The 22,085-nt window shown below is 42.7% G+C and overlaps 1 protein-coding gene across 5 annotated transcripts in view; it reads left to right on the forward strand.

Annotated features, from left to right (window-relative positions):
• The first annotated feature begins 6,547 nt into the window (after window positions 1-6,547).
• Window positions 6,548-22,085, forward strand: part of CDC16 (cell division cycle 16) — a 29,669-nt gene continuing 14,131 nt past the window's right edge. Inside the window, exons 1-12 of one of the 5 annotated variants that reach the window (XM_025874536.2) lie at window positions 6,548-7,230; window positions 8,418-8,472; window positions 8,546-8,670; window positions 10,064-10,102; window positions 10,461-10,601; window positions 12,245-12,404; window positions 13,380-13,471; window positions 13,942-14,075; window positions 14,942-15,021; window positions 16,619-16,668; window positions 17,592-17,665; window positions 19,545-19,670. In XM_025874536.2, coding sequence (XP_025730321.1) covers window positions 7,183-7,230; window positions 8,418-8,472; window positions 8,546-8,670; window positions 10,064-10,102; window positions 10,461-10,601; window positions 12,245-12,404; window positions 13,380-13,471; window positions 13,942-14,075; window positions 14,942-15,021; window positions 16,619-16,668; window positions 17,592-17,665; window positions 19,545-19,670 — 1,124 coding nt within the window. In that variant the 5' untranslated portion in view covers window positions 6,548-7,182. The remainder of the gene's footprint in view (window positions 7,231-8,417; window positions 8,473-8,545; window positions 8,671-10,063; window positions 10,103-10,460; window positions 10,602-12,244; window positions 12,405-13,379; window positions 13,472-13,941; window positions 14,076-14,941; window positions 15,022-16,618; window positions 16,669-17,591; window positions 17,666-19,544; window positions 19,671-22,085) is intronic. The other 4 variants (XM_025874534.2, XM_025874535.2, XM_073887430.1 and 1 more) reach the window with 4 other exon arrangements.

A 22,085-nucleotide genomic window follows, 5' to 3' on the forward strand; every position in this document is an offset into this window, starting at 1 on the left:
ACAACCTTCTGATGTCCCTAGCCTGACCAATCTCCAGTCCTGGGCCAGCCATGGACCAAAACCCTTAGAGCAAAACCAAGGATGCGTGGAGAAGTGAGGGTCACCAGTGGTGCTCCCCGGTACTGTGGCTCCAGCTCCTGAGCCCAGATGCCCAGAGGGGCAGTAGGCTCAAACCACCGGGCACTTCCAAATTGTCCAAGGACCTGCCAGGGAAGATCTTCTCTCCCTCTGCAAGTGGGATGATGCTGATGCTCGTTTTCCCAAGCCTCAAACCCAGCTTCCATAGATGGTAATTCCCGGTTAGGTTTCTGTAAAGTCTTGGGGGCATGAGTTACCTTGATTCCCACTGACACAGATATGTGACATGTCCCCGAGTCACGTGCCCTAACTTTGACCAACTGAATAAAATAATTAATAAAGCAATAGTATTCCATGACGGAAATATGCTCAAATTACCATACCACATGCATTCCTCTGTTAGAGGCCTGGAGCAATGAAGAAGTCATCAATTTCCCTGTGCTCAAGTGAACACAGGGTCACAAAGGCAAGCAATCATCAATACTCTAAAGGTTCCAAGATGATCATTTACTCTAAACTGTTTCCCCGGAACTCGCATCTGCCTTAAAAGCCCACACTTACAGTCACTAACGGATAAGACAACAGAAGTCACTGTTGTCCTGACACCCAGCTTTTAGCTGTGGCTTTGTGCTGATTGGCTCTGTGACCTTGAGCAGGTAAGTTACCATTGCAGGTAACTTACAGGTATTTTCCATGAGAGCAGGTATCACAAGGCTGTACCTTGATTTTTTTTTTTTAAGATTTTATGTATTTATTTCAGAGAGACAGAGAGTGCAAAGCATGGTGGGGGGCGGGGAAGGGCAGAAGAAGCTGACTCCCTGCTGAGCAGAGAGTCTGATGGGGAGGTTTTGCTGCGGGTTGGGGGAGTCTTGACCCCAGGACTCCAGGATCCTGACCTGAGCCAAAGGCAAACGCTTAACCGACTGAGCCACACAGGCGCTCCTAGGCTATACATTTATGAACCAACATAAAACCTCAATTTAAGTTAACAAATATTTATCAGACATTATTTATCTATGTGGAGGTTAATTCAAAAGGCAGTTATTGGGGTGCCTGGGTGGTTCAGTCGGTTAAGTGTCTACTTTTGGCTTGGGTCATGATCCTGGGGTTGTGGGACCGAGCCCTGTGTCCAGGCTCCCTGCTCAGTGGGGACCCTGCTTCTCCCTCTCCCTCTGCCTGCTGCCCTCCCCGCCCCTGCTTCTGCTCTCTCTCCCTCTCTCTCTGTCAAATGATTATTTATTTGACAGAGAGAGACACAGTAAGAGAAGGAACACAAGCAGGGGGAGTGGGAGAGGGAGAAGCAGGCTTCCAGCTGAGCAGGGAGGCCCTCGATCCCAGGACCCTGGGATCATGACCCAAGCCGAAGGCAGACACTTAACAACTGAGCCACCCAGGTGTCCCTGATTAAATAAAATCTTTAAAAAAAAATTTTAGGGGCGCCTGGGTGGCTCAGTTGGTTGGGTGACTGCCTTTGGCTCAGGTCATGATCCTGGAGTCCCGGGATCGAGTCCCGCATCGGGCTCCCTGCTCGGCGAGGAGCCTGCTTCCTCCCTCCAACCCTCCCCCCTCTCATGTGCTCTCTCTCTCTCTCTCTCTCATTCTCACTCTCTCAAAATAAATAAATAAATCTTTAAAAAATAAATAAATAAATTTTTTAAAATGTAATGCAATGTAATGTGATGCAATTTATATACTGATATTTTTATTATAATTACAATATGTTCAGTGTGATTCTAGCACTTTACATAAATTATCTCATTCAATCTTTACATGTATCAATCCTGTGAAGTGTGAGCTGTTATCATCCCCATTTTACAAATGAAGAAATCAATGCACAGAGAGATTGAGAAACTTGCCCAAGATCTGAACCTCCCAGCCCCATGGCTATCCTCCGGCAAGGAGTGGGTAGATCACTGTTTATGGTGTTGGAACAAAGAGATGAGATGATCCTGGGAGGGGTGGTCCACGTACTTTGAGTTGGTTTCATGTAGGAAGGGAGGATTTTCTCTGATCCACCCATATTTTCTTACTCTTGTAATAAAGGCATGCTTTTGGGTCGCTGACTTGGTTAGTGTGGAGGGCAGAATAACAGCCCCAAAGATACCGAATTCCTGACCTAGTGAATGTTACCCCAAATGGCACAAAGGACTTTGCAGAGGTGATTAAGTTAAGGTTGTTAAATAAGGCAAGTATGCCGGGTTGTTTGGGGTGAGTGCACTGTAATCACAAGGGTCATCATAAGTGAGAGAGGCAGGAAGGTCAGAGTCAGAGAGAGATTGGAAGATCTGAAAAGCAAGCCATGCTTTTCCCTCTAGAATCGGGAAAAGCCAAGGAATTGGATTCTTCCCTAGATCCTCTAGACAGAAAGCAACCCTGCCAAACTGTGACACTGGTCTGGTGAGACTCATTTCAGATACTAATTGAAGATTAGGAACAAAATTAGAACTCTGCCAAATGTTTGAATGCCCAAGTGTGGTTTGATTAATGAGGAAATTCTGTTTATTTTCCTCTCCTCATGTTCTCCCACAGTATTTGCCTTTAAGGAACACACAAACTACAGGGTGATATGGAAAAATGAACAGGCAATTACAATCATGTTTCTATTAAGAAAATACAGTGTTACTAAAAAGTATATGAGGGACACATAAGCCCAACTTGGGGAGCTCAAAGATTTCCTAAATGAAATGGCCACTGTATTAATCTGTTTCCCAGAGAAACTGAAGCAATAGGAGAGAGGAGTGTGTGTGTGTGTGTGTGTGTGTGTGTGTACATATATGATTTATTATAAGGAATTGGCTCATGAAGTTATGGAGGCTGAGAAGTCTCAAGATCTGTAGCTGGCAAGCTGGAGACCTGGAAGGCCCAATGTTGTGAATTCCAGTCTGAGTCTGAGTCCCAAGGCAGAAGATCAATGATTGTCTCAGCTCAAGCAGTTAGGCAGAGAGCAAATTCTCTCTTCCTCTACCTTTTCGTTCTATTCAGGCCTTTAATGGATTAGATGAGGCCCACATTGGGAGAGGGCAATCTGCATTACTCAGTCTACAGATTCAAATATTAATTCTATCCAAAACACCTCACGAACAAACCCAGAATCATGTTTGATTAAAGATATGGGTATCCCATGTTCCAGTCTAATTGACACATGAAATTAACCATCACAGACACTCAGGTGTGATCTGAAGCATTAGTTTGTGTAGCATCATATCCCAGAGCCTGGTCTGATGAACATAACATGAAACATTTTTCAGTTGTTAAAAAGAACAAAGCAGGTTCTGACAGGGAAAGATCTCTAATGTATAGCAGTGAACCAGGCAATTCTCAGAATAATTACATATTACATCATCCCTTTTATGTAGAAAAGAAAAAGAGATATTTGTAAATATGTATATATACATTCAAAGCACAGAAAGGCGAGTATGAAGTGTTCAGCAATAATTGACAATGGTTGTTTCTGGGAAGAGGCGAAGGGAAGGGAAAGATACCAGGAGAAGAAATTTCAATGTGTTACCAGTGGATGTGTATGCATCGAAAAGGAGATGGCAGATCAGTCACAGAAGTGCTAAGAAAAGAATTTTTGAGTGGATAGGATTCTTTTGGGAACTTTTCTGTTCATTTCTCTGCATTTTCTTTCTTTCTTAGGCTTTTATATTTATAAAGGTTTTATCTACCTTTAAAAGGTAATATATGACATGATCTGAAATTCAAGGGGCACAAGAAGATACCCAGGGAAAGTCCTCTCTCAGAGCTCCTCTCAGAGCTTCCAGTGCTTATCCCAGAAGACATTGCACTGTGGCCAGTTTTCTGATTTGTCTTCCAAGGGATAGTTTAAGGATCTTCTAACCTATTCTTTTTTTTTTTTTTTTAAGATTTTTATTTATTTATTTGACAGAGAGAGACACAGCAAGAGAGGGAACACCAGCAGGGAGAGTGGGGGAGGGAGAAGCAGGCTTCCCGCGGAGCAGGGAGCCCGACGTGGGGCTCGATACCAGGACCCTGGGATCATGACCTGAGCCGAAGGCAGACGCTTAACGACTGAGCCACCCAGGCGCCCCCTTCTGACTATTCTTTAGTTTCCTATTTTACCCAAATGGATGCATATGAGAAACACTTTCCTATACCTTGCTTTTCCCCCCTTAATATATGTTGGAGATTGTTCCATATCCATACACAGAACTGCCTTGTTCTTTTATTTTTAAATTTTGAAGTTTATTTATTTATTTTTAAAAAGGTTTTATTGGGCACCTGGGTGGCTCAGTTGGTTAAGCGACTGCCTTCGGCTCAGGTCATGATCCTGGAGTCCCGGGATCGAGTCCTGCACTGGGCTCCCTGCTCGGCGAGGAACCTGCTTCTCCCCCTGGCCCTCCCCCCTCTCATGTGCTCTCTCTCTCGCTCTCATTCTCACTCTCTCAAAATAAATAAATAAATCTTTAAAAAAAAATAAAAAGATTTTATTTATTTAACTGACAGAGAGAGACACAGCGAGAGAGGGAACAGAAGCAGGGGGAGTGGGAGAGGGAGAAGCAGGTTTCCCGCGGAGCAGGGAGCCCGACGTGGGGCTTGAACCCAGGGCCCCGGGATCATGACCTGAGCAAAAGGCAGACGCTTAATGACTAAGCCACCCAGGTGCCCCAAAGTTTATTTATTTATTTTTAAGTAACTTCTACACCCAACATGGGGCTTGAACTCACAACTCTGAAATCAAGAGTTGCATGCTCTTCTGACTGAGCCAGTCAGGCACCCCTGCCTTGTTCTTTTAAATAGCTGCATGGTATTCCACTATGTGAGTACACTGTGACTTCTTGAATCGATTTCCTGTCAGGTTATTAAAGTGTCCTTTATTAAAGTGCTATAATGACTATCCTCATAAAGCAGGTCATTCTGCACATGTGCAAAATGTATCTCTAGAAGTGGAAACATTAGGGCAGAGTATGTATATTTAGTTTTGCAAGACATTCCATCTTGTTCACCATGGACGGTATACCAACATCACCCACAAAAATAATATATGAGAGAGCCCGTTTCCCCACACTCTTGCCAACAAAGTGTCACCAATCTTTTTGATCTTTGCTGATGTATAAAAAGTGACACCCTACTATAATTTTAATTTTTATTATGAAGGTGAGCTTTCTTCCATGTCTAGAATCCATTTGCATTTCTTTCCCTATGAAACATATTTTCAGTCATTTGCCCATTTTAATTCTTGAGCCATTGGTCTTTTAAGATTTTGTTTATTTATTTGAGAGAGTGAGAGAGCAAGAGAGAGAGAGTGCGCACAAGTGGGGGGGCAGAGCAGAGAGAGAGGGAGAAGCAGGCTCCCCACTGAGTAGGGAGCCTGATGCGGGGCTCAATGCGGGGGCTGGATCCTGACTCTGGGATCATGACCTGAGCCGCAGGCAGACACTCAATGGACTGAGCCACCCAGGCAACCCGAGCCATTGGTCTTTTTATAGTGGCTTTACATCTAAAGGAAATTAGCATCTTATGGTAGGTTTCCAATTTATTTCTTGTCTTTTGACTTCATTTGTGGTTCATCTATCTACATTTTTTTTTTTTTTTTGGTAATGAGAATGCATTGCCTTTGTTCAAAAAATTTAACTTCGTTATGAGGAGAAAGGGCTCAGCTTCTATCACCTCCATTTTCATCACTTGTGTGTCACCCAGTTTTCACTTGGGTAGTATTGACTGTTCCTTCATGGTCCCTCCACTCCTTCCTGAGTCACGCATCTTTGTACTTGTTCACTGCACTTTCGTGTTTACACACCTGTTTCCTTCTAATAGATCGAAAAAAGTTTTGTGCACTACCTCAAGTTGTTCTGTGAGGTAACTCTCTGAGGTCCAAGAAGTTTTACAGTTTTATTGAGCTATGTTTTACATACTGTAAAACGTAAAGTGAACAGTTCGCGGCCTTTAGTTCATTCAGAGTCGTGCAGGCATCACTACAATCCATTTTAGATCATTGTGGTAATCCCCAGCGATCTCATTTGCCCAAGCCCATCCCTCCGTCCAGCCCCTGACAACCACTGTATGTCATATACATGGAGTTAAAGAAAAAAAATACTCAACTGACATCTGTCGAAGCACGGTAAGATTTTATTCAAGGTAGGGGAGCTATCCCCACAGGTAGAGGGACCACCGGTGGTGGGAATCTGCGGTGAGGACAAGAAATCGGGCTCAACTCTGAATGCACCACAGGCAAGTGGGAACTCAGAGCCAAGGAACAGGGCGGGGGTCTCTGGGTAGAAAACTGTTAGGAGGAAACACGGGGGCAGGGGTTCTGTCTACACTGACCTAACAAGATTCTTGCTGAAGGCAAGCCAGGGTGCGCAGACGGCAACTGGAGCACGCGGGGGAGGGTGCAGAATTTGCTCACCAATCAGGGGTGAGCACACACAGAGGGTGGGGAATCTTGCCGAAATGGGACAACGCAGAACGGAACGCCCACCCCAAAGTCGGGTGGGGCCGAAAGAGGGACTCGGGGGGCGCCCGTGGCAGGGAAGCACGGGCAGGGGTCCCTGGCCAGCGGAAGGCGCGTCCTCGTCGGCACAACCACGTTCCAGGGAACGGACTCGGTCTCAGTAGGCCAGCCTCTGTAGTCCTTAACTGGCTTTGGGCACAGCTGCCTCTCCCGGCGGGGTCTGCCGCAAGACAGCGTCACGGGGACACGTGGCGACCCCCGCGGCGCGCCGGGACCCGGCCTCAGCCCTCGGAGGCCGGCGGCGTCGCCTTCGCCCCCCCACCCCCGGACCAGTATACGAGTGAACGGCGCACGGACACAACGACGCGCCGCGCGACCGGGGACCCTGAGTGGGAGGGAAAAGCGTCCACGGTGCCCAGACGGCCGGCCAGCCGAGGGCCAAGGGAACGCCTCGGAACCAACGGCACAACCCCGCGGTCTGGCGCCGGAGGGGACTTGTTTGCGGAGGACTTCCGGGGCGGGGTCTGGCCGGGAGCGGAAGGTCCCGGGTGGTGCGCGGGGCTGGGCGGAGTCGGGCCGGGTGCGGGCGGCTGCGGCGCGGGCTCCGGGTGGGCCCAGCGGGCAGCGGGAAGGAGGGCTCGCGCCGTGGCTGCGGACGCCGCCCGGTCGGACTCGTCGGCCGCGCGGCCATGAACCTGGAGCGGCTGCGGAAGCGCGTCCGACAGTACCTGGACCAGGTGGGCGGCCCGACCCGGGGAGCGCGGGCTCCGGGGCGCGGGAGGCAAGCCCGCTCCGAGCGCTGGCCCGCGGGGGAGACTGTCGTCGCGGTCTTGGTGGCGCTCGGTCCGGCCGGGCCTGGGCCTTCGCCCTAGGGTAAAGCCCCCGAAGGGAGGGGGGAAGCCCCCTCCCCCCCCGCCCCAGCGCTGCGTGCCGCTGGGAGGATGAGAAACGCTGGAGTGGACACCACCTAGGCGCCCCGCGAGCCTCACACGTGCTCGGGACCCGGCTCTGCAGCCGCCCAACTGCTGGGCGCCCAGTGGGTGCTCAGTGGAAGTGGGAGGGTGGTCTTTGAGTTTAGCTAGTTGACAGAAAATGTTTAAGAAGTGTAGTTGTAATTCTTTTTGGCAGAACTTAAGAAAAGATAGATAATCGTGTTTTGTCGAGTCAGTACTTTTAAAGTCATGTTAACTATATCTGCGCTGCCTTTGAATCAACAGTAGTGTTGAAGAAATGACTCCAGAATCAGCAAGGTCACTTAGTTTTTGTAAAGCTTATACTCTCCAAATAAGTTGGAAACCAAGAAGGGGAGGGAAAAGCATATTCGATATGAAATGTTCAGAATGGATGTGAAATGATGCTGCCAGATGCCTGCAGTACATTGGAGGGTTGTATTTTAGTAAGTCATTTGAACGGAACAGATGCCCCTGAGCGCTTTCTCTTTGGCCCTGGGGACTAGTGAGGAATGGGACAGGCCTGGTTTCCACCCTTTGGGCACTTAGAGTGAGCAGATTTGTAACCATTCCCTGAGCATTCCTCTTCCCAGATTGACGGGCAACAGAGTTCCTAGTTGCATTCATTCAAGATCTGAGAACCACTGCTAATGAGATACTGCAAAAGAATTGTTTAATTTTCTAGTGTTTTAGGTACCTGCTGATAGCATTTTTCCAATGTATAAGTTTAAAAAGAAATCCTACCTTCTTGAGAACTGTATATATCAAAGATCTTACAACAATGTTTCATTGTACCACTGAACCAAAACTCACCTAGCTGAGATGTAAGAATGGAGGTATGATTGGTAGACCACTGCAACATGTTAACAATTATTATATTAATGTTGGTTTACTATATAGCGTTCTAATAATATTAGGTATCTATTTAAAACTATTGAAATAACAGCAGTTACTTTTTTTCCCCCCAAATATAGCAACAGTATCAAAGTGCTCTATTTTGGGCAGATAAAGTAGCTTCACTCTCTCATGGTAAGTGACAACTTCTAATTTTTTTTCTGATTTCTGTATTTTAAAAACCTTTCTATTTTTCCTTGTACCTCAGACCATTATGTGTGTTTTTTCCTTCCAGAGGAACCGCAGGACATTTATTGGTTGGCTCAGTGTCTGTACCTAACAGCACAATATCATAGAGCAGCTCATGCACTTCGGTCACGAAAACTGGACAAAGTAAGTGTTTGTGTGAACTTAAATGTTCCCAAAGCTTTTTAAATTGTTATTGGATTAAATGTCAAAATTATTTAGAAGGATTCAGTTTTTGTTATTGAATGTAAAGAGAAATTTTCTTATTCCTAATCTCAGTCACTTTTGCCCCCCCAATCTAGTCACTAAGTTTTGAAAATTCCGTTTTCTAAATAACTCAAATAATGGATCTTCCTTTCCATCTCATTACTGCTCATACGTGTCAGGTCTTTAATTTGTTTTGTTTTAGCCTTTTGTCTCTTTTCTCTAGTAACCTCTTTCCCATTCTACTTTCCCTCTCTTTTTAACTATCTTTTAAACTATCACAAGGGTAGGGGCACCTGGGTGGCTTAGTCGTTTGGTGTCTGCCTTCGGCTCACGTCATGAGACCAGGGTCCTGGGATGGAGCCCCACGTCGGGCTCCCTGCTCCGCGGGAAGCCTGCTTCTCCCTCTCCCACTCCCCCTGCTTGTGTGCCCTCTCTCGCTCTGTCTCTGTCAAATAAATAAATAACATCTTAAATAAATAAATAATAAACAAACAAACAATCACAAGGGTAATCTTCCCAAACACAGGCCTGATGATAGCACTCACAGTGTCACTCAGTGATCTCCCATAACCTACAGGGTAAAGTCAGATGCATCAGTAGACACCAGAGTTCCTCTGTGATTTCTCTGCAGTCTGTGTGGAGCCCAGCACCACCAGCAGTACGTGTTACACACACCGTAGTCATGCTGACTACGTGCAGCCCCTTGGACATGTGGCGGCTGTGCGTGTTCAGTGTCTGGAATGCTGGCCAGCCTCTCACTCTTCTCTCCCTTGCACGTGTTTTCTTTAACCGGCCAGTATTTCTCATGTCCTTCTTTCAGAGTTTATGTAGTTTGTGTCTTACACAGTGCTGTGTTTGTCTTCCTGCCGTAACCTCCTTGAGGGCAGATCCTTACTCCTTTTTTTTTTTAACCATTTTATTTTTTTATTGTACCTTTTTTAAAGAGGATTTTATTTCAGAGAGGAGAGCGTGGTGTGCACAAGCATGAGTGGGGGTGGGGCGGTGCGGGGCAGAGGGAGAAGCAGACTCCCAGCTGAGCAGGACGCCTGATGCAGGACTCAATCCCAGGACCCTGGGCTCATGACCTGAGCGGAAGGCAGACACTTAACCAGCTGAGCCACTCGGGCGCCCCTCCTTACTCTTTTTTGAATCCTTGGTGCCTAGTAAACAGTAGATCCAAGATGAGTATGAATTAAAAAGACTGGATTTGGGTTTTCTGCAAGAGTAAAAGGACAAATTATGAAAGTAGCTTTCTTCATTTTATGCTTATAGTTTACTTTTAGAATGAGGGTATATATTGTCTTGATCTCTTTTTTAATAATTTCTTTCCTAGCTATATGAAGCATGTCGCTACCTTGCAGCTAGATGCCATGTAAGTATGCTCTCAGTTTCAGTTTTCTTTGGTAAAAGTTTAATTATGTGAATGTTATACATCCCTTACATATGTGTAAGGATTCTGGTGATTGAGCTTGGCAGATTAGGAAAGTATTTCATGAGGAAATGGTCTTTTCTTTAGTATTGTTTGCTATAAAATATTGATTCTCCATTTACTGGAATCTGACCATGCATGAAGATTCTGCTTTAGAATTTAAAATTTTAAACTCTACATTTTAAGTTTAGGTAATGAGTGAGTATGATATTTTATTACCCTTTTAAAATCTACAGTACTTTTGTGTACATCTGGTGTTAGAAGTCATGGGTGATGAACAGTATTTCTGGTTTTTACACAGTATGCTGCAAAAGAGCATCAGCAGGCTCTTGATATTCTTGATATGGAGGAGCCAATCAACAAAAGGTTATTTGAGAAATACTTGAAGGATGAAAGTGGCTTGAAAGACCCCTCCAGTGACTGGGAAATGTCACAGTCTTCGGTAAGTCATGCTGTAGTAAGCATGCTCCCATGACATGGCAAACATAAATCACCTTTTATTTGAGTATAAACATGTTAGAACAGTTTGGTTCCCAACTTACTTGCCACTGAAACACAAAAAGATTCCAAGACATTTCTGAGTCCCTTAGTTGGAAGTTGTAGTTATGTCCTCATATGCTTGAATCTGAAATAGGCTGACTTGAGATCTTTCTTCTCCTATTTGACACCTTAAACTACTCCTGCAGGTGGAGTAACATTTCCCCATCTTACTGTGTTGCAACACCTACTCCGTGAAACCTTGATTACCTTAGTTTGCTTCTTTCCAGGGAGTGGTTGGTGTTAACTATTTATGTCATTTTGATATTTCAGTTTGTATACTTCATATCTGCCTGAAATTACAAGTTCCTTGTTGGCAGAGATTATATAATGTCACATAATATTCACAGACAGATTACTAATCTGGACTGTTCTTTTTTTCTTTTTTTTTTAACAGCCTTCTTGTTATTTATGTGCTAAGAAGCACATTCGTTTTTCTGCTAAGAAAGGTGTTTATGAGGGAGCTTGGTGTTACCATTATTATTTTTGGACTGCTTATCCATTAATTTACCCACTAAGAAATGCATGGTTTATTTGTAATATGTTATTATTTTATGAAATTACTTTTTTTTTTTTTTTACAAGTCATACGGTACTGAATAGGTCTAAGATTCGCTTGTTATATCCTCTCATATTTTTAAGTTTGGATTTTCTGATGAATTTTCTTTGCCCTTTACCTGTTTTAGCTGCCTGTCTCTGGATCATCTATAAGTTTAGTTACATGTTTCTTGAGGGTCAGATTCTGGAATATAAGTTGGATTACTCTATCCTCTTGTTAATGGTAGTAGTGCGATGGCAACTGTGTGAACACCTTAACGTGTACTAGCTATGCAGAGAACTATCACCGCCAGTTCTCAGGGCCTTGTAAGTTAGATAAGGGAAGGAAACTTGTCTGGGGTTACTAGTAAGCATTAGAGCTGGGATTTGAACTCAGATCTGTCCAGTCCTACAAATCCATGACCATTGTGCTATGTTGCTGCATTTTCCAGTATTAATTAAGATCCTTTCATTGAGATCTGCCTGTCAAACTGAGATTTAATATTTGTATGCTGTTTGCTATCTAAATCATTACCCTCTTTGAAACAGAACAGATGAGGAACAAAGTAGTAGTGACACATGCTCTATAAAGATTGTTGAAATGAGAAGAGCCTAGGAGAGATAGGTTAGAGAAGTATTACTTTTTGCTTTCCTGTTTCTGTTAATTTATACCATCTGACAGTTGGGATGGAACAAATCCTTTTAGATGTTAAGAAGAGTCTCAGTCTTCATATAATATATAATTCCTTTTTTTTTTTTTAAGATTTTATTTATTTATTTGCAAGAGAGAGAAAGCATGAGAGCGGGGAGGGTCAGAGGGGGAAGCAGGCTCTCCACTGAGCGGGGAGCCCGATGTGGGACTCGATCCTGGGACTCCAGGATCATGAGCTGAGCTAAAGGCAGACGCTTAAGCAACTGAGCCACCCAGGTGCCCCAGATAATATATGATTCTTGATCAAAAGTTAAGTTTAGAAGTATTGATTTAGTGTGTGACTCATCATTTTTCCAACAGATAAAGAGTTCTATTTGTCTCCTACGAGGGAAGATCTACGATGCCCTGGATAACCGAGCTCTAGCTACCTATAGCTACAAAGAAGCTTTGAAGCTTGATGCCTACTGTTTTGAAGCATTTGATCTTTTAACATCGCATCACATGTTGACAGCCCAAGAAGGTTTGGAACTCAGGTGTTTTCATGTTTAGCACAATTAATATTGTTTGGGATTTTTTTCCTCTGAAATCTGTAGAATCGAGCAGAGTATGTGCAGGTTTAAATAGACCTGTTCACTTCCTTAGTGTCTTCAAATGTGGAGCACATTGCGAAGGACAGTAATGTACAGTGCCCCTTGCTATTAGGATCTTTAGGGGTTTTGATGTGATGAGACCATCTTTTGGAGAAGTGACTTGAGGTAGTATAAACTGAGTTCTCAGGATCTGATTCAGAGGCGCCCAACCTGGCTGCAGCTCAAAGCCCTGAGGGGCTTTAAAAACATCCGTGTGCAGCTCCCAACTCCAGACAAGTGGAACAGAATCTGGTGGTGGGGCCCTGGCATCAGATGTTTTAAAGCTCTCATATGACCCTAAGGTACAACTAGGGCTCAGAACCATAGACCTAGTATGTGAGCTGTAATGTGAGGGGGATTCATGCAAGAAACGGAGAGAAAGTAGAGATGTTGTATTAATGGGGTTCAAGCATAGTTTAGCCCTAGTGCAGTGGTTCTCAGCCAGGTTGATTTTGCCCCCTACGGACATTTTTGATTTTTACAAATTGGGCATGGGACTGTGAGCCTGCTACTGGCATTTAGTGGATAGAGATCGGAGATCCTGCTAACCATCCTGTGGTGCTTAGGACAGCCATCATGTTAGAATTGTCCACACAGAGTGAGATTGGGAAACCTGCCAGTTAGTTCCTTGCATCTGGTGATGACCAGCGTTGCCTAAAAGGCTTCATGGCTCAGCCCTCCAGGTAGTTCTCATCACCTGGGTCTGGAACCACTGTCTTAGTTTTTCTAGTACATTTTGATCTTGTTATTTTCTCTTCTGAGTTTGATTTATTTAGACCAAGAATTATAGAAGAATACTTTTTATTGCTGATGTCTTTTCCCCCATAAATATTGTGAGGATATTCTTTTTTCTTAACATTTTTAAGAAAAAGAACTTCTTGAGTCACTACCTCTTAGCAAGCTCTGTACTGAAGAACAGGAATTGCTACGCTTTCTCTTTGAGAACAAATTAAAAAAGGTAAGTAAAAACATAGCATTTGCTTTATGTAAATATTTCACTAAATTTGGCCTCTGTTACTAGTAAAATTTTAAGTTAATTTTTATTAATTTAGCACATTTGCAAGAAAAAAATTGATTACTTAAAATATATGATAGGATTCCTAAAAAAGCTTCCAAAAACATGTCTTTCTCCTAGGAAATCGTTTTATACTAAAAGATTGAACTGTCACATAAATGGGATGATGTTGTATGAAAATGAGGATTTTTTCTTATGCTTTCTGAGTTTGTAATTTGTAAAATACTTCTTCCTGGAATTCCGTGATAAAATTGAGAGTTGAGCTAATTGAGAGGAGGACAGATGAGACCGGAAGTTAGAGCTTCTGGAGGCTCACACCTGCCCTGTGCAAACCTGAGCCCTTGGACCAGATCGAGTCTGCCACTTTGATTTGTGCTGCTCCCTGAGTTCATGTTTACCTTTCTCTGTTGCAGTATAATAAACCTAGTGAAACTGTCCTCCCCGAGTCTGTAGATGGTTTGCAAGAGAATCTGGATGTGGTAGTGTCTTTAGCTGAAAGACATTATTATAACTGTGATTTTAAAATGTGCTACAAGCTTACTTCTGTGTAAGTATATCTACTCATTTCTGTGTAGGAGCATAGAGTCCAGTCCCATTTTACCTAAGAAGGGTGTGGGACTGCTTTTTGAGTAATCTTGAACTAATTGGTGATAATTTAAGTTGCTTTTACCTTTTGCAGAGTACTAGAGAGGTTACTCTTGTCTTAAAAGTTTACAGACAGGTTTATGCACACTGTTGCTTTATTCCATTACCTTGGGAATAGACATGCCCCTCATCTGTCTTTTATAATTTGCAAGTTTGAAAATATCATTCTGACATGTAGTCTTACAAAATCCATTCTTTGTTAAAGTAGGAACTGGTAAAATCCTCTAGATACTGGGTGCTCAGTCAGGCTCACTAACTAGCCAGGCCATCTCCTATACTAGTTTTCAAGTGCACACGATTCAAACTTGTCTCTTAGCTAAATTACATAGGCTGTTTTTAATGTAGGTGCTGTTGAAGTGAGCACATGTGCTATTTTTAACAGATCTTTGGGGTTGCTTAAAATCCTTGATTTCACAAAAATTTTAATTGACAAATGCTTATGATCTGTTTAATATTTCATATTGTTTTTAATCCTTCTAAATAAATGGATTCCTTATTTTATGTGTTATAGTTCTATTGATTTGAAATAAATATGTGTGATAGTGTTTTTTATTCCTAACAAATAAACCAGAATTTTCCCTTTCATTTATAAGACACTCATTACCTTAACTGTGCCAACCTGAAGATGAATTAGAAAGTGAAGAAGTATCGTAACCCACAGTATTTTACATAATGCTGTAATGAGTATTTAGACATATCTAATTTTAATGAGTTATGTTCTGTTATATACTGTTGCTGGTGTAGTAAATGTGTTGCTTTGACTTTCAGAGTAATGGAGAAAGATCCTTTCCATGCAAACTGTTTACCTGTACATATAGGGACACTTGTGGAGCTGAATAAAGCAAATGGTAAAAATTTTTTTTTAATTAAAATAATAATTGTTGGGGCGCCTGGGTGGCTCAGTTGGTTGAGCATCCAACTCCTGACTCAGCTCTTGATCTCAGGGTTGTGAGTTCAGGCCCTGTGTTGGGCTCCACGCTGGGTGTGGAGCCTACTTAAAACAACAAATAAAATAATAATTGTTGAGGGGCGCCTGGGTGGCTCAGTCGGTTAAGCGTCTGCCTTTGGCTCAGGTCATGATCCCAGGGTCCTGGGATTAAGCCCTGCGTTGGGGAGCCTGCTTCTCCCTCTTCCTGCTGCTCCCCCTGCTTGTGCATGGACTTTCTCTCTCTGGCAAATAAATAAATAAAATCCTTATTTATTGGACAGAGAGACACACAGTGAGAGAGGGAACACAAGCAGGGGGAGCGGGAGAGGGAGAAGCAGGCTTACTACCGAAGCAGGGAGCCCGATGTGGGGCTCGAACCCAGGACCCTGGGATCATGACCTGAGCCGAAGGCAGACGCTTAACGACTGAGCCACCCGGCTGCCCCTAAAGAAATAATAATAATTTTAAGGCAAAAAAAATTTCTGTAACTCTGGAAATTTTGTCTCCTAAATTCTGGATTATTGAGATTGCAGGTGACAACATAATGGAATTCTCCAATAAAAGTAATAGCTAGGGTAAGAAAGTCTTATCCAAATGACTGAGGGTCAATTCTGTTATGTCACCAGAACACTGTTTCTTTATCCCTGCCTCCTTTTCTCAAATGCAGTTTGTGATTTAGGTTACATAAGCTTTAGAGTACTGAGGGTCAGTTTTTCCGTTTTTCCTTTTTTTGTAGAATCCATAAGAAAATTGATAAGACAGCAGGCAGTAACTGTTTAGTAACTGGAGGGGGATAGTTTTTTTTGCTTGTGCTTTTCGTATTTTAACACTGAAGAAACATTCAGTTATGTTTGGATGATATTTGCCCTTAAATCTTTCAAACTGAATAGTGAACTCTGTCAGGAGTTTAAAAAGCCAGACACTCCAGTTCCAAACCCCTGCTGCCCAAAATGTGGTCTGCGGGCCAGCAGCATCACATCTCCCGGAGCTTGTTCGGACGCAGTCACTCTGGCTGTCCTGGTCTGATGAGTCCAAGTCTGCACGTAGGAAACGTCATCAGGGCGTGTTAGGACTTCCACATGATTTACTCAAGAAGAAATCATCTTGCTGATTTGATAAACTTGGAAGTTTGGTTACTCAGATTGGTTGTGGGTGGTTAAGATGGTCCATAATAAGCCCATGGAGTCGGAGACATCAGTTTTTAAGATAGGTGAAGAGCTGTGACATTACTTCTTAAGCACCATGACATGTTGTGTCATGTGCCGCTCCTCCGGTTTTCCAGCCACTTAGGAGCACTCAGCACCCACTTACGGGGTCAGGGGTGGGGGTGGGGGAGGTGAATGAAACAGCTGTAGCAACTGCCCTGTGCAGCTTGTATATTTCATTAGGTAGAAAGAAAATTATGAAATTACTGTGAGAACAAAATTATGTGATTGTGGAGAGTTGTAATTGTAAGAAAGTCATATCTTAAAATTCATTGTATATAATTGTTGTTTTTTTCTTTTTCTCTAATGTAGAACTTTTCTATCTTTCTCATAAGTTGGTGGATCTATATCCTAGTAATCCTGTAAGTAAATGTATGCCTTTTTTTCCTAGGGTGTTTTTTTTGTTTTTGTTTTTGTGTTTTTTTTTCTGAACCTTAAAAAAGTAACTGGTGTTTACATAGTAGCTTATATTTAAGTTCAAGCAAATAATGTTTTATTTCAAGGTGTTGGAGGAGAACCTCCTAGTGCTATGATAATTAGAAGCAATGTTAAGTTTTTCAGTCCATGAAGGTTTTTTTTTCTTTTTTAAAGTATCTTCAAACAATAGCTTAAGACAAAAATCCTTTTTTTCTGGTTATAGAAATTATATATGCTTATTTTAGAATATTTGACATACTGAAAAATGTTAAAAGTGAACGTCATACTCTCACCTCTTGGGAATAATGCTTTTTCATGTTGCAGGTATAAGATACCTTACTGAACTGTGTAGTGATTGAATCCTTGTGTCTCCCACACTGCTGTGGATCACAGCCAGGACCCAGAAATGGAAACTGGAATCAGGAACTGTCTTTAGAGACAGAAGTCAGGGATCAAGGCCTAAGGCTCACACAAGAATCTGTACCCTAGGCTAGTGTGAAAATAATGTAGAAAGAGGCAAAACCAGTGCAAGAGAAGTCAGCTAATGAGGTCGATCCTGGTTAGTACCTGCTAGAGCCAGGGTCAAGCCGGGGAAGACACGATGCAGGCTGGCATTTGAACTAAGTGTTTAGGAGCCTCATATTCTATTGAATGTTGCAGGGACATTGTTGAAAGCACACTGAGGAAGAACCTGTTCTTTTTCATCTAGGACTTAATAGCCTGTCTCAGAGAAGTTTCTAACTTGAACTAGAATAACTTGAGCTAGAACATGTAATGGGACATCTAGTCCACTCTCTGGCCTAATATGTTAGAGATTTCCAGTTCCAAGTTAAGCATCTTTGGTCACAATAAATTTTGAACTTTGTAGGTGTCTTGGTTTGCAGTGGGATGCTACTATCTCATGGTTGGTCATAAAAATGAACATGCCAGAAGATATCTCAGGTATGAATCTGTTGTCTTTCTCCCTTTGTAATAAGCCTATAGGAAATGATTTCTTCTTCATCCTTTTTAATACAATAGTAATTTAAAAGCAGTATGAAAGAATGATTTGTTTAGCAGATTCAGTTCAGTTGTATCAATTAATGTACCTTTTTTAAGAACTTATGATATATTTAAATTCTATTTATAAATGAGAAGTATGAAACATAATAATGTAATTTGAAACCTGTTTTTCATTTACGGAGATACTATTAACCTTTTAGGACGTTTTTTGTTAACAGTTGTAAAATTACGTGAAACCACCTGAGATTAGGATCGCTAAATGTGACTGTAGAACAGAATTCTTGGCATAGTGAACTGGTTTATATAAAGATCTGCTATGGTCTTAGCTTAAGGAACTCCATGCAGCCCAGTCAAGCTCCTTAGCCAGTATTATTCAATTATTCAAGTACAGAAAAATGGCTAGTGTGGGAAGAATTACTAGAGATTTAAAATATTAAAATAACTGATTTCTTCCATGTGAACAAAATAGAAAATGGCTCTAAGGGAAAGTGTATAAACTTTGGACCCAAATTTGAATTCTAATGCAAGTCCTGCCACTTACTAGCTGTAATTCCTTGGGAAAGTTAATTTCTCTGACCCTCTCTTCTTAAAAAATGGGAATGATCCAATATTTGTATCCCAGGCTTGTTAGGAAAACTACAAGGATGACATGTAAGGATCTTTCACTAGGAAAAAAATAGGAGTTCTCTGGTTAGTTGAGCGTTATGCATTTTAGAACTTACTTGTGCTTTTTCGTGGAGTAGGAAGGTATGCTGCTCTGATTAAGTGACGGACTCCACATGAAACAAGGAACATTTGAGTAATAGAAAGCATAGAAAATAAAATGCTGGGGGCACCTGAGTGGCTCAGTCGTTGAGCGTCTGCCTTCAGCTCAGGTCGTGATGCCAGGGTCCTGGGATCGAGCCCCACATCGGGCTCCCTGCTCAGCGGGAAGCCTGCTTCTCCCTCTCCCACTCCCCCTGCTTGTGTTCCTGCTCTCGCTGTCTCTCTCTCTTAAATAAATAAAGTCTTTTAAAAAAAAAAGAAAAGAAAATGCTGGGGAATGGGAATCTCATCCTTTATGTTTTCCATGTTTTGTGGTCTGGGTCACCAGTGTGTCTCTGACTGGGGATTACTTACAGCTGTTTGAGACCGTGCAGCCCAGTCTGCAGAACCAGGGTGACTCTCTTAACCACTATCCATGGGATGTCACTTCATCTTCCCAGGCTTAGTATCCTTATCTTTAAAATATAATAATTTAGGAGGCGCCTGGGTGGCTCAGTTGGTTAAGCGACTGCCTTCGGCTCAGGTCATGATCCTGGAGTCCCGGGATCGAGTCCCACATCGAGTCCCACATCGGGCTCCCTGCTCAGCGGGGAGTCTGCTTCTCCCTCTGACCCTCTTCCCTCTCTCATGTGCTCTCTATCTCTCATTCTCTCTCTCTCAAATAAATAAATACAATCGTTAAAAAATATATATATATAATAATTTATCTTGCAAGTTACTAGGATTAGGTGATGGATATAAGGCCTCTGACATGGTGCCTCATTAAATGGTTGCTGCCACCACCATTATGAAACAAAGCTCCTGGATTAAGTAATATTATTAAGTTCTGTACAGGATGCCAGTGGGTTATTGTACCTAAAAAGCCGTGGACCTCTCTTAAAATTTTGCTTGTACTACTAAGCATTGTTTTATTTCAAATGAATTAACACAATTGTTGTTTAAGTATTTAATGTGTTGAGAGCTCATTTATTCTAATATCCTGGAAGCCATCAGCTTATATAAGATTAATAATTTAAGAATGCATATATGACTAGATTGACATCTCTTGTTTCAGCAAAGCAACAACACTTGAGAAGACTTACGGGCCTGCGTGGGTAGCATACGGGCACTCGTTTGCAGTGGAGAGTGAGCACGACCAGGCCATGGCTGCCTACTTCACGGCCGCACAGCTGATGAAAGGGTATGGCAGAGCACGCGGTAAAATCCACGAAGGATTGCTTTTGCCCATAAAATGACGATTCCGTTATTACTGCCACCGCCATTTGGTGCTGAACTAAACAAAAATATCTTACTTGTGTCTTGTTAGTAGCTTATGATTGTAAAATAACTGGAAATTGAGGGAAAGAGAGGCTGGTGTAGTGATTTTGTCTAGCAGTTCACCTTAACCAACACAGAGGGAACTAGGAAATTAAACTGCGGGAAGAGATGAGGATAGGAGCTCCTTCTCACACGCTCATGCAAGAATGAAAGTATTCATATGCAAATTGTTATTTATATCCTATTTAAGTCCAAAAGGTATTTGCTGTGGGCTTAGTGGACTGTATTTGCCAGTGTTCTAGATTTATGTCAGTGTTAGGTATATTGATATTAAGTATTGCTGTTATTCTTGTCCACTCTCTTTGGACTCCCCTAACCCTAGCCCTAGGCCTGCTATGCAGTGTTCTCTTAGGTGGGCCACCTCCGTCTCTGGAGAGGTAGTAGGAGTGCATAGGTCAGACTGCCTGATGAGCTTGGCAAAGTAGGTACCCCCTTGAAAAATAGGTGTAATCGCGGTACTTATTCCTCGAAGTACTCCTGGGAGTAATTGAGACAATACCAATTACAGACTTTGAATGATACCTGATGTGCAGAGAGCAGTCAGTATAAGTTAGGTACCTTGATTTGTTTGCTTATAGTATTCAGGAGTGGGATCGTATGTTCATTTGCACTGAATGTTCTCTCGTTAGGTTGAACCCTTTTCAGACTATCAGACTTATTTTGGCGCCCAGTTCTGCATCTAAATTATTAATGATCCCCTGATTTTTTCAGTTCTATTAGATGTGGTATATATGACTTTTATATGTAACTTGTTATCCATGCACATATTGTAAAGGAAATAGCTCCCTAACTGCATTAGTCTCTTCAGACTGCCTTAAACAAAGTGCAATAGACTGGGTGATTTGAAGAATGAACATGTATTTTCTCACAGCTCCAGAGAGGCTGGGAAGCCGTTGGTCAAAGTGCTGGCCCATTTGGTCCCTGGTGAGGGTGCCCTTCCTGACTTGCAGATGGCCACCTTCTTACTGTGTCCTCATGTGGCAGGGAGAGAGCTCTGGTCTCTTCCTTTCACAGGGGCACCAGCCCTGCTGTGTCATTCCCCACCCTTAGGACTTCATTTAACCTTTATTATTTCCACACAGGCCTTCTCCATATGTAGTCACGTTGGGGTAAGGCTTAAGATGAATTTGGTCGAGGCAGGGGACATATAAATTCAGTCCTAATACTAACAGAAACAATCTTCCAGAGGCGCCTGGGTGGCTCAGTTGGTGAAGCATCTGACTTCGGCTCAGGTCATGATCTCAGGGTCCTGGGATTGAGCCCCGCGTTGAGGCTCCCTGCTCAGTGGGGAGTCTGCTCCTCCCTCTTCCTCTGCCCCTCTCCCCCCCTCAAATAAATAAAATCTTTAAAAAAAAAAATAATCCTCCAGGTTAAAATTGTTCATCCAGTTATTGATTCATCTAAATGGTCCTTGATACCCAGTTCAGGATTCTTCAGTTTATCCACCAAGATGTGTGAGACTTTATCCAGTGCTGTGCTGAAGCTTGGTTCCCATGTCTACCTGGACCCCTAATCTATCAGTCTGATAAATTGGCAGGAAAAAAATCTCCATAATTTACCATGGGTTGTTTCTTATGAGCGCAGGCTAGAGTGTGCTTTTTTTTTTTCCCCTGTGTGCTCACAAACCCAGAATAGTTCTTAGTTGTTTGTTAGTTTCTCCCCAAGAATCAAAACCAATGACACTGTTTCCCAGTCTAACAAACTTTATCCAATTGAAATTTCAAATCAGCTCATCATGATAAGCATTGTTCTTTTCAGTTCTTCCCCATCAGAATAACTTTGCATTCTCTCAACTTGCCCTGTGTTTGGATAAATGTTTGAAATTGTGTAAATATTTTAAAATTTCCTTTATGATTTCTTTGAGCCACTGGTTATGTAAGAGTATATTGTTTAATTACCACATATTTATGAATTTCCCAAATTTCCTTCTGTTAGGGTTTCTATTTTAATTCCATTGTGGTTGGAGAACATAGTCCTTTCATTTTTTTTTTTTAAGATTTTATTATTTGACAGAGAGAGTGCACAAGTAGGGGGTGCAGCAGGCAGAGGGAGAGGGAGAAGCAGGCTCCCCGCTGAGCAGGGAGCCCGATGCGGGACTCAGTCCCAGGACCCTGAGATCGTGACCTGAGCCGAAGGGAGATGCGTAACTGACCCAGGTGCCTGAACAGAGTCCTTTCAAAATTATTGAGGCTTGTTTTATGACCTAACATGGTCTGTTATAGAGAATGTTCCGGGTATGCTTGAGAATTCTGCTCTTTTTGGGTATAGTGTTATCATT

This window comes from Callorhinus ursinus, unplaced genomic scaffold, assembly GCF_003265705.2.
Source record: "Callorhinus ursinus isolate GAN/ISIS: 27379988/994484 unplaced genomic scaffold, GSC_fseal_2.0 scaffold79, whole genome shotgun sequence".
Lineage (NCBI taxonomy): Eukaryota > Metazoa > Chordata > Mammalia > Carnivora > Otariidae > Callorhinus > Callorhinus ursinus.